At 42.4% G+C, this 13605-nt stretch overlaps 1 protein-coding gene across 6 annotated transcripts in view; it reads left to right on the top strand.

Moving 5' to 3' along the window:
* The window catches only part of LMNTD1 (lamin tail domain containing 1), a 209421-nt gene that overhangs the window by 154575 nt on the left and 41241 nt on the right, over positions 1–13605 (top strand). For all 6 annotated transcript variants that reach the window (XM_068655893.1, XM_068655845.1, XM_068655856.1 and 3 more), the window contains 3 exons: positions 34–146; positions 3665–3870; positions 8031–8241. In XM_068655893.1, coding sequence (XP_068511994.1) covers positions 34–146; positions 3665–3870; positions 8031–8241 — 530 coding nt within the window. The remainder of the gene's footprint in view (positions 1–33; positions 147–3664; positions 3871–8030; positions 8242–13605) is intronic.

The following is a 13605-nucleotide window of genomic DNA, read 5'->3' as shown; positions in this document are numbered from 1 at the left end:
TCTCCCCCTGATTTCTTGTGATTGCTTTCTTAGGATGCACGAGATCCTCTTGCCAAGAAGAAAGCACAGAAGGAGGCTCAAGAGGAGCCTGTCTTCCTGGAAAGTGAAATTGAGTTACCCAGAAACGTGCCTGGAGAAGAAAACAGGTGAGAGAGCTAACTGAAAAAAAATTAGTGTCTGTTCACCTTTTTTCCTGATTTGTTGCACATCTGTTTTAACACTGTTTGAATATGCAGATGTCAGGCCCAGATTTTTTGAGTTTTAAAGTAGGCAAAGAAAGGTCTCTGCCACCACCCCTCACAGCTAATTAGTCCTCTACCTCAGGAAAAAGAATATCAGGTTTGTAAAGGCTCTTTTTAAATAAGATGACAGAGTGTTGCATTGCCACGTTGGTCAAAAAGCTACAGAAAAGCCACAAAAGATGCACTTTCGCCTCCCAAGATCCTACCAGTTCTCCCTTTCTGGAGAGACCTGTTGTTACTACCCCATCTAACTTCACAGAGCACAGCTTTGTGTTCACATGCTGTTGAATCTTTTGTCCATGCTTATTTCAGAAGTACCCATGAGCCTACATGGTAGAGCTTGCAATGGATCCCCATTTTTCTCAGGCTTTGAGAAAAGGCCCAAACCAGACCTTTTTAGCCTCTTTGTTTTCCAAGCCAGCTTGTGTTCCTGTGCATGCTGAATTACCAGAAATCCTTCACCAGAAACTGCTGAAGTTTATACCCAGCCTCCTAACCCAGCTCCACATCACTTTATTTTGTTCTCTGAACATTTAATGTTAAAGAGAACTGCTTCCTTTTATTAGAGCAAAGTAAGACAGGCCACAAGCACCTGCTGGAAGGGCTGTGCCTGGAAAATGCAGAGGAAAAGCAGTGGTGAGAGAAATTACTGAAATTACCATGCCAATTTGCTTTCTGCTTACTGTATCCACTTAACAAGACTTCTTTGCACTCCAGTTCCAGCTAACAGTCAGTAGCAGAACTGGAGCAGGCATGAGTTTCACTGGTGTGGCACTCTTTTTACTGCTCCCTGTAGTTTGAAACTGCACATGCATGAGATCTGCACACTAGAGTGGAGGGGAGGGGGTTCGCTGTGGTGCCAAACTCCACAAAATTAAAGGTCGTGTTTCAGTCATTGCCAAAAGGAAGAGATTACTTGAAGGAAAATGTTGGGGCTGCACATAGATCAGTAATCATATCCTGTCTGTACTCTTTTGGTTAGAAAGGCTAGAGGAGCAAGGAACAAGTTTTCAAATCAAGCTTGCCTCACTGATTCAATCCTCCTCTCACAAATGACACTTTTTATCCTGATATAACTTGCTGATTTCAGGCAGCAATGCCTGGCCTGCTGAATCTTGCTAAGAACTCACTTTTTCACAAACATTATATATGTAGGTATCTGTATATGCACACTGATAATTTCATAAAATACATAGCATAACATAACATAAAACAGAACATATTATAAATATATAATTTATGTAGTATATAAAGCTTATTCTTTTATGTCTGCTGGAACCACTGACTAGCAGATAAACTTAAGAGCTCCCCTGACATTTTAATCAACACAGGCCTATCATCTCTTTTTCTGACTGGTAACTGCAGAGTATTGCAGGCAAAACAAATTGAAGTGGTTTTGATTGTGATGTGTCATCCATAGTACAACTGCTGTCATTAGCTGTCTCCTCTAATGCAGGGAGACTGCAGTCCACTCCTCTGTTTAATCGCAACACAGAGTACAGGCATTGAGCTTTGTACTCTAAGCAACAGCAGGGTGGGGTGGACATTTTATCATCCTCTTGTTCTATCCAGGACAAAGAGCACAACAAATTTACCTGTATTTTAGATTTCATGATATATTTTTATGTCTAATGCTTGTGGATAGCACCCATTGCAAAACAAAGGTTTATTAGACTCAGGGATTGCCAGTTTCTGTGCATGCTTTCTATGAGCTGGCACTTACAAGAGCCTTGATCTGTGTGCAGCTGTGCTCTCACACCTGTGTAAGTCTACGAGTCATCTCACTGAAATTATTGCAGTTGCTCTAGAATTGTGCCACCGTAGCTGGAAGAAGGGGGTAGTTAAGTTCGTTTTGAAATTCTTCAATGTACTGCAAACTCTCTGCCCTACCAGCCCTCACAGACAGAAGCATATGTATGTAAATGCAGGTGGAGTTCATAAAATAAACGGCCTGACCAAGCATATCCGCCCAGATGAAAGCCAGATGCTTGGGAAGGAAACCCTTTTCCTGACAATGTGGCCTGAAAGAAAGTTTTTGTATGGTCAGCCTCAGCTGTGTTGCCATGACCAAAAATAGTGTTTTTGGGAGTATTTACAGGGATGAATACACACACACTTTTTCTTCCTTGGAAGTTTACAACAGATGCTGCTAAGCTTTGAATTTTCTAATTTAAAAAGCCCCACATGTGTCAATGTCATATGAACTGTGACATTTTTCCTGGTATCTTGTTTCATAGTTGAAGCTTCTGGTGAAGCCTTGAGAGTGTCAGTTGCTGTGTGTGCAGAGGCTGCCTGTGCATTTACAGGCATGCAATTGAAATTATGAAATTATGCTTCAGAGAAGAGTAACTTTTGCTTGGGCAGCATGCTGTCCTCACAAGACATGCAGTTCACACCCTTCTTAGGCTCTTGGAAAAGTCCCCACATCCTGTCCCACAAGCCTAGACTAGATCAGGGACAACAACACACTTCATCTCCTCCCTTCCCTGAACTGTTCTGACTGCAGCAGCACCTCTCAGTGCCACAGTAAGGAGTTCTGCCATATCCTCTCAATTACGTAATGAGCCACATAATTATTTAACTTAAAGGGAAGCACAAAGACTTTCAGCTGAAGGACTTAATATGGGGAACTCAGAAATTCCTATTGTATTGTGATGGAAGATGTTTACAAACTGTGTGGCTCTGTGGCCTAACTATGCTGGCAAATTATCAGGAGCCTCTGAAACCAGTCTGGTCATCCTTCTAAAGGAACAGCACACACAGGCAGCACATTGAAACAACAACAACAAAAAAGTGCAGACAAATCCAAATCCTTCTGTTTGTGCTCCCAGCAGGATGATCATAAGCCAACTTTGATCCCAAACCTTCAGAGCTGTGGTTATGATAAGCAAATTTATTGGTTAGGACATGGTGCTGTGCTGACTTGGCAAGGTTGCTTCCAGGTGGGAACTGGCTTAGGTTCATCTGACCCAAGGAGCAGGCACTACATGCTCAGCTCTTGTCTGTTCCTGTCGGTGGTGACATACAGGAAAGAATTAGAATTATAGATTTCAGCCAAAAGCTGCCACAGCCTGGCAGCTTTGGTAGCCTAAAGGTATGTAAAGATCTCATCACTGATAGAGATTTGCCCAGGTGGCAGGATGTGACAAATACATGTAGACAACTCAACATGCAAACACATTAGACAGCATAAGCCTATTGCTCAGAGATGAAGATAGCTGTGTTGGCTCTATCGTGATGTAGTACTGCTCACCCAGGACTGTATCTAATTTAAAATGAGGAATAGGTTGGGAGGTTATTGCTCTGGCAATGATATGACTTGTCCCCATATAAGATCATGCTGTCATTTATGTATTTATTTAATAGACAAATAAGTCAATATATACTCGAAAGATTACTAAAGGGTCATTTTTTTCTTACAGAACTGAGACAACAGCCTTCCAACTGTCCTCTGATGTATTAGTTACAAGCTCAATCACTCCATGCTCAACAGTGGATGTGTCAACGTATTCTTCAGACATGTCCTTTGTGGATTGGTCTCATTCTGCCTCTGTCACAGGGACCATAGAGTCATCCAGTTCAGCACAATCTCATGGCCTAGCCCACACTTTGCAAAGCAGAACCATAGGTAAGCATTGGAAGGTTTGTCTGCCATGTACAGGCGAAGAGAGTCCATTATATGCACACAGTTATGGAAATATAACCCTTTAGCTTGAGAGGAGGCTTTGATGATAGTTCAGTTTATGGAAGAGAGCAGCCAACATCCTACTTCATATCCCACCCTCTAGCTGGGACTGATCATATTTCCAAATATGCAAGTGGGAGGAGGGCACTCAGGCAGTAGAGAGTATTCCAGTTTTATCTGAGCTTGTGTTTCACAATGTTTATGGCTTCAATAAGGACCCCACATTTAAAAAGAACCTTATGTTTTCACCTTATATTGCAGTAGGCTTAGCTTTCTTCTGCAGAAAAATCTGTAACTGTGCTCCAAGCAGTTTGTTGATGCCTAGAAGTTTGTGGAAAGATGTGTGTACATGTTCTTGGAGCAGTGATTGGCCCAGAATAAGCTACTGAACAGTGAGCATCCAGCTCTAATCTGTTAAAGGGATTGTGATTGTTTCCAAATCACAACCAGGGCTGAGAGCAGCCCTGATGCCAGCAGAGGTTCTGTGCCCTCTGCCTTCCCCTCCATGTCATTTTCCCCGCAACACTGACGTGTGGGACAGAGGGGAGCTAAGTGACACAGGCTGTCTTGCAGCAAGGTGCTGTTGATGGGGCAAAGGCCCTGACTTTGCATCTGGCCGCAGACTCTTTTTGGCTCTCATAGAAAGTCATGGCAAGTCAGACAAAAAACTGTGCAGCTGGGTGGGAATATGTGTGAGTGCTGCTCTGTGCAAGGGACATTCATGAGAGAAGGGGGAAAAACCTCTGTTACATATGTCTGTGGTAAAGCAGAGCATATTTATCCCCAGAGATTTTAAAATGCTCTCTAGTTACTTTGACACAGACCAGAACAATGATGCCAGTCATAGTAGGGGAGTTGGTCAACATCCTGCAAAAAGGGGGATGTAACACAGCTCGTTAAACACAGTTTTGACTAGCATTTCTAGTCAGTGGGCAATTCTGATATTTTGGCATTTGTTTTAGTGATAAACATAGAAACAAACATTTTGAGGAAAACCAAAAGGATTTTTGATTATTGTGATACCTGGTTACTGGTATGTGTGTGTATGCACACATTTTTCTAACAACATTAATAACTTTGGAATATATGCTACCAATTTCTCCCTCCCAGGTTGGCATGGGAATCCTGCTCAAGGATGAGGTCTTAGGTTTTCTGAAAATTGACAGTCAGGCATGAGACTGAAGAAAATGTTGAGATGTCCTCTCCTTCCCATTTATTAGCCATCAGAGAACCCACATGATGCCAGGGCAGGGGGATGGGGAAGGCGAATGAAGAGAAAAAGTCATTAGAAACCAGGCTTCATTAATTCAGCTGCTCAGGGAACAGCATGTTTGGAAAGGTCGAGATGTTTCATTTGACCTAAACAAAATGCTTGGACATTTTTCAGTTGAAATGTTTCATTCCTGCCTATTGAACCAAATCAAAACACTTAGCTTTGGTGAAACACTGTAATGAAGAGCCTGGGAGGGAGCAGCTGCAGCTCATTCTGACTGCACTTGTCAGCCCTGTGGTTGGGAGAAGGTGGCATTCCTTTTCAAAAGGTGCAATGTTGATTGTCTCCAAAGTATTGATGAATTATGATGGATTTCACCCCAAATATTAGCATACAGTGACAGATCCCAGTTTGAGTCCTGCCTGCTGTCTGAAAGGAGTGTATGTCTCCTGCCATAAGCAGCTGTATGGGGGGGGAGAAGAGGAGAAAAAAAAAAAAAAGATGCGAAAATGTTTTATTAGCCTGGTCTTCTAGGGAATAGAGGCTAATGTGACCTCCATCCATGTGTGCCTGCGTGTGAGCATTTGTCTGTCCTCCCAGCTGTATCTTAACTTCCTGATCTACTTCAAACAAGCATCCCCTCGGTCCCCCTCGATGAAGCTCTTATACAGACAATATAGGGTACGTATGTGGAAAGTGGTGGCTTCTGCTGTTCCTCCCTTTGCAGCATGAGCTAGCCACCAGGTTCAGATCCTTCCTTCCTATTCTCGTGTATCAGTGAGCAGTGATGCATGTTAGGCAGTGGGGTTTGCTGACAGACCCCTTCTCCCTCCACACTGTTGCCAGGAAGTTAATTCAACCCCCTAAGTGGAAAACTGGGGTTAAAATCCTTACCCTGATTTGGATAGAATGTGTTTGAATTAAGTGTCTCCTCTCTCTTAGGAGAGCTTTCTAACCACTCCATTGCAAATTCTGGGACATGGATGTCCCCTGCTCAGCAATGCAGGCATGACACAGCACAATGGCACAAAAAAAAAAAAAAAAAAAAAAAAAAAAAGAGGAGGAAGGGAGGAAGAGGTCAGGACTTCACTAGTCTGCAGGGCAGAGCTGGTGGTGCCCCAGAGTGAGCTACTTTGGGCAGCTCGAAGACTGATGGAGCTGGGGTTTCCTGAAGTTCAAGGTGCCACAGGAGAGCAAACTTTGCCCAAGAGAGGCTCTCCTGGAACCTTCCACTACAGCATGTTTTTCACTGCTGAGTGCTGAGTGCTACCACAGTTTAGACAGAAGTCTCCAAAAGAGCATAAGCCACTTAGTCAACTGATCCTACTGAATTTCAAAGGTTTCAGCCCTGCCCCCAGCTCCCCAAAAGCCCCCTTTTAAGGGTGCCACATCCTAGCAACAGCAAAAGCAACTGTCAGTCTGATCTCAGGAACAGACTGGCTTGTTGACACATCAGTGAAAAGCAGCTTCAACACAGTCTGCTCCCCTTGTGGCTGCCAGTTCAGCTACCACTCTGAATGTTTGATTTAGCAAAGACTGCAGCCCAAAATAACAAAGCCCAGCATTTCTAGTTCCCAGCTTCAAGAGCTCATTGCCCCGTGTGCTATTTCCCTGCCACTACATGCCCAAATGCTATACTTTAATGTTTCCTAGTTCGGTTCATCCTCAACCAAAGTCACACTCTGTTAAACTGTATGCGAGCTGTAGCTTTCTCTTTAGACTGCTAATGCTGTAGCATTTCACCTCCTTATTACTCCAGTGCTGTTATGCTTGGCTGCCACTAACTGCTCATTTGCCACAGGTAGGTCAACCAGCACCACTGTCCCAGGGCTGGAGCTGTGCTCCCCTGAGTGTCCCAAAGGAAGGGATTACAAATGGCACTGGAAGAGTGTCCGATGCTGTGCCACTGCCACACCATGGTGAAATGCAGAGGGAGAAGGGACTACAGCATTTCGAACACCTTGTTTTTTTGTAACATAGAGAAAAACTCATATGGAAAAAGTAATGATGTCTGTGTAGTTAGAGACAACACTCACAGTGAGCTGGTGAAGCTGATCTGCATTGCGGGGATGCTGTCTGACCCAGACACTTGGCCCCACAATCTTGGTTTGTGCCCCAGTCATTTCAGAGCTAAGATGAGCTCAGGGACTGCTCTTCCCCCAACAATCAATGCTATCACTGTCCCACCATATTTTGTTAGCTAGGTTGCCTGATGGACTCTGATACAGTAAGATAAAACCTTGAAAGAAATCTCAAATGCAAAGTCAGAGAAACAGGCACTGAAAAACATTTAGTTTGTTGGGGAGACACTGGTGTGGGATGTGAGAGGAATTCTCTTGGTAAAGATTTGCTGTGCATACTCCCTCTCTGGTTCTCCCTGCCTTTGCCAGGGTGGGGAGTCCCTCATAGTCCCTCTTGGACACTTATATTTGAAAAGAGGAACATAAAGGGGATTAAGGGATGTTATCACTTTCATTTTGTAATTTGAAGGGAGCCTCTAAATATTCATTATCCACTCACAGCTGATGCTTTGCCATCCTGCAGCACTGAAATTGAAGGATGACAATTATATCGCTGATGGCAAAATTAGTTGTGTTTTTTGCTGTTGTTGTTGTTTTTGTTACTCAAGGTAATTCCAATGTGGTAATAAATCTACATGTCAGTAACAAAATACTCAGTTTACCAGCTGTGCTCTATTTTATAGCCATAGGTTTAAGGATTTGAAAAGAGTGTTTGCTAAGCACCACTTTGCAATTAGAGGCAAAGGGGAAATAAAATGTGCCATACTTGTTACCAAAAAAAAAAAAAAAAGAGAAGAATTCAGTCTCATAATTTGTCTTTTTGTTAATATTGCATAACACTGTATCTTTGTCTTTTGCTTGCTCATCAGCTCAACTCAGAGATGGTACTGAAATACCAGACTGGGAGCCTGCTCCACCAAGAAACCTTAGCCTTCCATTGACAGTGTCACGACAGCACCAGAATTATTTCAGCCCTTTGCTTATTGACTCAGGGAAGATTGCCCAGAGCCTCAGATGCATAAAGACTTATGGAAGGACCTGTTCTGCTTATGAGGACTACTACCAGAACTCTGCATCCAGGTACAGGCACAGTTGAGGCCTTTCCTTTGGTTTATTTCTGTAGGTAAGAGATGGTGTTTTGTGCAGTATCTCATTTAGAATGACTGTGAAACTCAAGCAAACCCTCGACAAGAGGCTGAGTACCCTTTAACAAGAGTTATTATCCAGAAGGGTACTGGCAAACCTCAGAGGCTTTGAACTGTAAGGATCATGCTTACTGCTTTAGGCACAACTGCCCCCAAATTGGACTTAATCCTCGGAAAAGGATTAATCACACATCGTTAACTATATCCCTTTCAATGTTTGCTAATTTATTCTGCCTAGGGTTGCAGACACCTTGTGAATGCAGCCCAGAAAAGGAGCAGAAATACTGTATCTCATAGGTGGTTTGGCCTTGTCTTCAACTGATCCCACCCAGTTTTGAATCCAAGAGTAGAACCAATATTGCAGGGTTTTTTAGAGGGTCCCACCTGCATGGAGTTCTATGAGGCAGTGACAGGCAGCCAGAGAAATGAACTGGGCTGTACATAGTTTACATCAACCTAGAAAAAACACTAAAAATAAAGTATTGTCTCCAGAGAAGATAGTTACCCCAAAAAGGCATTTGCCATCTCTAACTTGGCTTCACATATACTACGGGTTGGGAAAGACCTATAAAACAGATTCTCAGCTGGTTTCAATTATCTTAGATCCGTCTCCCTGAGAGAAGTGGCAATAACTAACAACTCCAGTTTTAAGGCTAATTCCTATTTAGACACTGTCTCCTGCAGAATGTTTCCTGCCACGTTGTTCAGTGGATAGGCCTGCACTTGCTTATTGCTAAGATTGCTTTCACAATAGTCAACACATATTTCTCCTTTTCTAATGTTATTTCATAGGTGATAGTTCAGCCACATAAAGCCTTTGCCTTTTTGGTATTTTCCACCCATATGCCATACCCATTCTTATCACATGACCCCATGATTATCTGTTGCATACAAGCATTTTAGCTCTTTTCTGAAGTTACCCCCAGTATCCCTCACCATTATACTGTTCTATGATTCCTTCTTAATTAACATTTTTTTGGTCATGAGAAGTTCTAAAATGAACCAAATGCATATTATTTCAGTCTTATTCCAGCCTAAATCTAAAGATTCTAGCACAGTAATGCTCAAAAACGAGTCAAAGCATCATTGGTGAGTTTGCAAATATGGTGCCTCAGGCCAAGACACGAGGGGTGGATGAACTCTGTGTTGCCTGTCTTAGAAGTGGGATAACTCTGTCTACCTGCATTTACTCCTGACACGAGATAGAAGCAGTTAGGAGGAATTTTCTTGTAGTCAATGAAGCTGCACTGGTGCATGTGAACATAAGGACCAGTATTTCTACTTTGCCTTCTCCACAGCTGCACAAAACGAATCTTCCATTTTGTGCTTCCTACTCTGCATGGACAGTGCCATCAAATTGTAATAGCGTTTTTTCTTCTGTCAGATTACAAATGCGTCATTGGCTTCCTCGTAGCTTTCTTCAGCATTATTGCTCTCCATACGTCTCTGTCTTGGTGAATGTTATTTCCTCTCTGCTGAATTAGTTCACCATTTTCCAAGAGCTGCATCTCACTTATTTCCTGACCATATTTCTAAGCCCTCCAGGGCTCTTTGTATTATTTCTTTTGTCCTCATTTGTGTTCCCCTACCCTCTCCTCTCAACTTAATGTTATCTACATATTTTATTAACCAGCTGTTTTATTCCCCCTTCCACATCACAAGTGGAGATGCTCCATGAAATGAGAACTACCTGTCATCCCTATAGGGAACATATGAGACACAACCCGCTTGTCTATTATTATTCCTTGTTTGCAGTCTTTCAGATGGTTCCTGTGACAGTATTTATATCTAAACCAGTGGGAGATAATATTTGAGAGACACTTTATCGAATGCTTTCCTGAGTCCCAGCTCTTTGATGCCTGCTGCTCTCCCTGCTCTCACCCATTTTGAAATTCTCTGGACGTTGTATTCATTTTCCTCATTGACTTAGTCTTTGTAAACCCACTCCATGCACGTTTCCATAAAGAGATCTGTGTAATTCTTAAGACATAGGGAGAGCCATGAAAAGATACCTTTGAAAGACAGAAAGAAAGCCACAGTTGTGATCAGAGCTCTAAAGCTGTTTCCAAATACCAAGTTATACCATACTATTTGACTGTGCTTGCGGAGAATAACTCTAAATAGATATTAAGAGATAAAAGAGATTGCTTTCCTGTTTATGCATTTCCTTGTATTGCATGAACTGTTTTCCAGTGGGGACTGAATCACATCTTGTCTCATACAAAAAGCAAGAGAAGTCATTAGCTCTGCTAATTGTTTAGGGTAAAAAAGCAATGACAGTTCACTTTGTGTGTGGTTAAACTTGTTAAATGCACAAATTAAACAATTCTTTTAATTCTCATTTGATTCGTTATTCCTCCATGCCAGCACACTAGCACTTTTTAAACTCTGCTCACTTTGTATTTAGAGTATACCTTTTCCTGGAAAACACATTCAATAAATACAATTACATGGTAGCATGCAATACACAGTCTTTTAATTTGGTATTGCATTATGCAACATCTTTTCTGTTAGCATGAACACAGTGTGAATACATAATTTAGTAATACTTCTATAAAGAGTTGATGAATAGTATGTCTAGATCTGATTTGTTATGACGTCACAGTATGAGCATACACAAACTCAGTGGAAATATGTGGTTTGGGCCAACAAGGATATTTTGGTGTTAGTGTTTACAATCAAGTTTAATTTATATTCATTTGCTTTTCAGATTATTTGAAAATGCTGAAAGCACCTTGAAGATTATATGTTTAATTAGATTGTTAACTAATATCTTACTGAGAAATGTAAGGTTGCTGAGAAACCAGGATTTTCAGCTGCATCAGGATTTGCTGCATCAAATTTGCTGCTATCAGCAGTGTGCAGGGAGACTGACAGTATTCTCACACAGGTCTTGGCACTGATTCTTGGAGACAGCCACTGTGTGTTGTTCAGTGTTGCCCTAACCTCTCCCTGACCTTCGTACCTGAGCAGTGTTAAAGCCAGTATATTTTGGTGTTGACCGTTTTGCAGAAAATAATAGAGGTGGATGCTGATACTTGAAATTTTGTGCATGGCTATTGAAAATGATCAATCTGTTGCACTAAGTGAATGTGCTATATACTGAGGATGTGCTCAGTGAACACCTGTACAGCATTCTGGATCTCAGCTGAGCCCTGGCATTCCAGGCCTACAGCTAGTATGTATGCAACATTTCCCAGCCTGCAGCAAAGAAAGATCTGAGCCTTCTTACAGGACTTTTCCAGTCATATCCTTCTAGTATAAAATCTATTGGCATACAAACAAACGTATTTGCACTTCTGGAGATAAGCTTTTCCCAACATACTAATTACATCAATCTGTAACTTTCTTGAAGACTTCGGAACTTAGAAAGACTTTAATTCTTGGCATATTTCAAGGCTTAAAATGTCCTGTTGCTGCCTCTACCACATAAGAGAGGACCAGTGCAACTGGCATCCTAATGGCAGGTCACAGGTGTATGGCTGATGCACACTGTGCTACCAAGAGCACTGACATTTTTTCTTCCCTTCGCAATGTGCAGCATTGTGTATATTATAGAAAATTTTGGATTCTGTTCCAACAGACCACATTACCACACTGCAGAGGTAAGTACAGCATCAATGCACGCTGACATCTCCTCCATGCACTTTAGCATTTTAGCTCCAGTCCCCAAGGAGTTGGTCCAGTATTTTGAAAGGTAAACTAGCTTGCTAAAAAAAAAGCTTTAAAGTCTTCAGTGAACATCTCCTTAGAGATGTTATTCCTTCAGTAAAACTAACAAAAGTCTGTTACCATCCAGGGAATAGCTGGCTGTACAAGTCCTTAGAGAAATCCTTAACATCTCAGTTTCCTCACTGTCTCTCTCCTTCTTGTTACATATAGGGCTTTTGCATGGGACTAAGAGCCACAGGTACACACAGAGAGAGTGCAAAAATGAAATTCTAAAGGTGCCTTCCTATCCTGTGCCCATCATAGACATTGTCCTGAGGCACTGTTGGAGTTCTAGGACTATAATGATGTAGGGATCAACTGTGGATTTAAGTCATAGCATTTTACATCTGCTTTGTGCATGTGTAAATGATGACTTACAACCAGATCATGAAGGATCAGTCTCTGCACCAGCAGTTAGCAATGTTATTGAGTACAGCTGGCCATCTCTTTAGCCGCACTGACACGATGGCTTGCAGAGACTGCCAAAAAGTCTCTGAATAAAATAATGTCTCCCAAAACCTTTTATGCTGGGTTATTTCAGTGATCCAGCTTAGAGTGTGGTTCCAGGAGGAGGGAGAAAGGAGAAGTGTGCCAAACTGGTGGCCAGATGAAAACAAGCAGCCATAAAAGTGAGGGGGGATCAGGTGGGGTCTGAATGTGAGCAGTTCCTCTGCCTGGTTTTGCTTCCAAAACCCCTCTGAGGCTCTGTGTCTCTGGGAAGCTGTCTTCAAGCCTTTCCTTGCTGACATGAAACACTAATAGTCGAGGACTGAGTGGGAAGAGGAGCACTCTGGAGTTCCCCAAGTTCGCAGGGAGAGAAGAGGCAGCAAAGTGTTTTGCTCTCTGTGTGTGTCCTCTCTAGCCATAGACGGGGCAGGTACCCATCAGACTCCACTATCAAATCTATCAATGCCAGCAGCAACCTGGAGGCAGCCTGGCTGTCATGAGCAAGTGTGACTCAATGCTGCAGTGCACAGCTGAATTATTTGGGGTGGGTGGGCAGAATTTGTCACACTGTCAGTGAGGATTTTGCTATGTTAAGCAAGCACATAAGCTGTCTGGGGTGTTGGGTCAACCTTTACTCTACACACAGACATCTGTGACTTAAACTTACTGGAAGAAGACAAATACGGCAAGGGAAAAAGCATTACACACATAGAAGACAGAGAAAAGACACTGCACCAATGCTAAGTAATCAAATTAATTGCAGTGGATGCTGCATGAAAAGCTGAACAATTCTTAGACTTCATTCACAACCTGTCTAATGAGACCTATGATGAGTATTACAGACTGGGACTGAGTGTTTAAATGTACTTTCTTGACATGTGCACTACTAAAAGGAACAGTCAAGTAATAAATATGTTTTCCAGTGCTTAAGGGAGATTGAGTGTTCCCCTGCTCATGCAAGAAGTCCCCAGTCTTACTGGAGATGCAAAACAGATCCCGCAGTTCTGAAACAACGGGTGGACGGAATCTCAGTCTTGTAGCACAGAGCCTCCCTGAGTTTACAATAACAAGTTAATAATGGAGGTCTGTCTTTCTCCAGGAAGGTAAAAACAATGAGAGGCAGGAGGAGTAAGGTATACTG

Source organism: Anas acuta, chromosome 1, assembly GCF_963932015.1.
Source record: "Anas acuta chromosome 1, bAnaAcu1.1, whole genome shotgun sequence".
In the NCBI taxonomy this organism is placed as follows: domain Eukaryota; kingdom Metazoa; phylum Chordata; class Aves; order Anseriformes; family Anatidae; genus Anas; species Anas acuta.
This window is presented reverse-complemented; position numbering and strand designations above follow the sequence as displayed.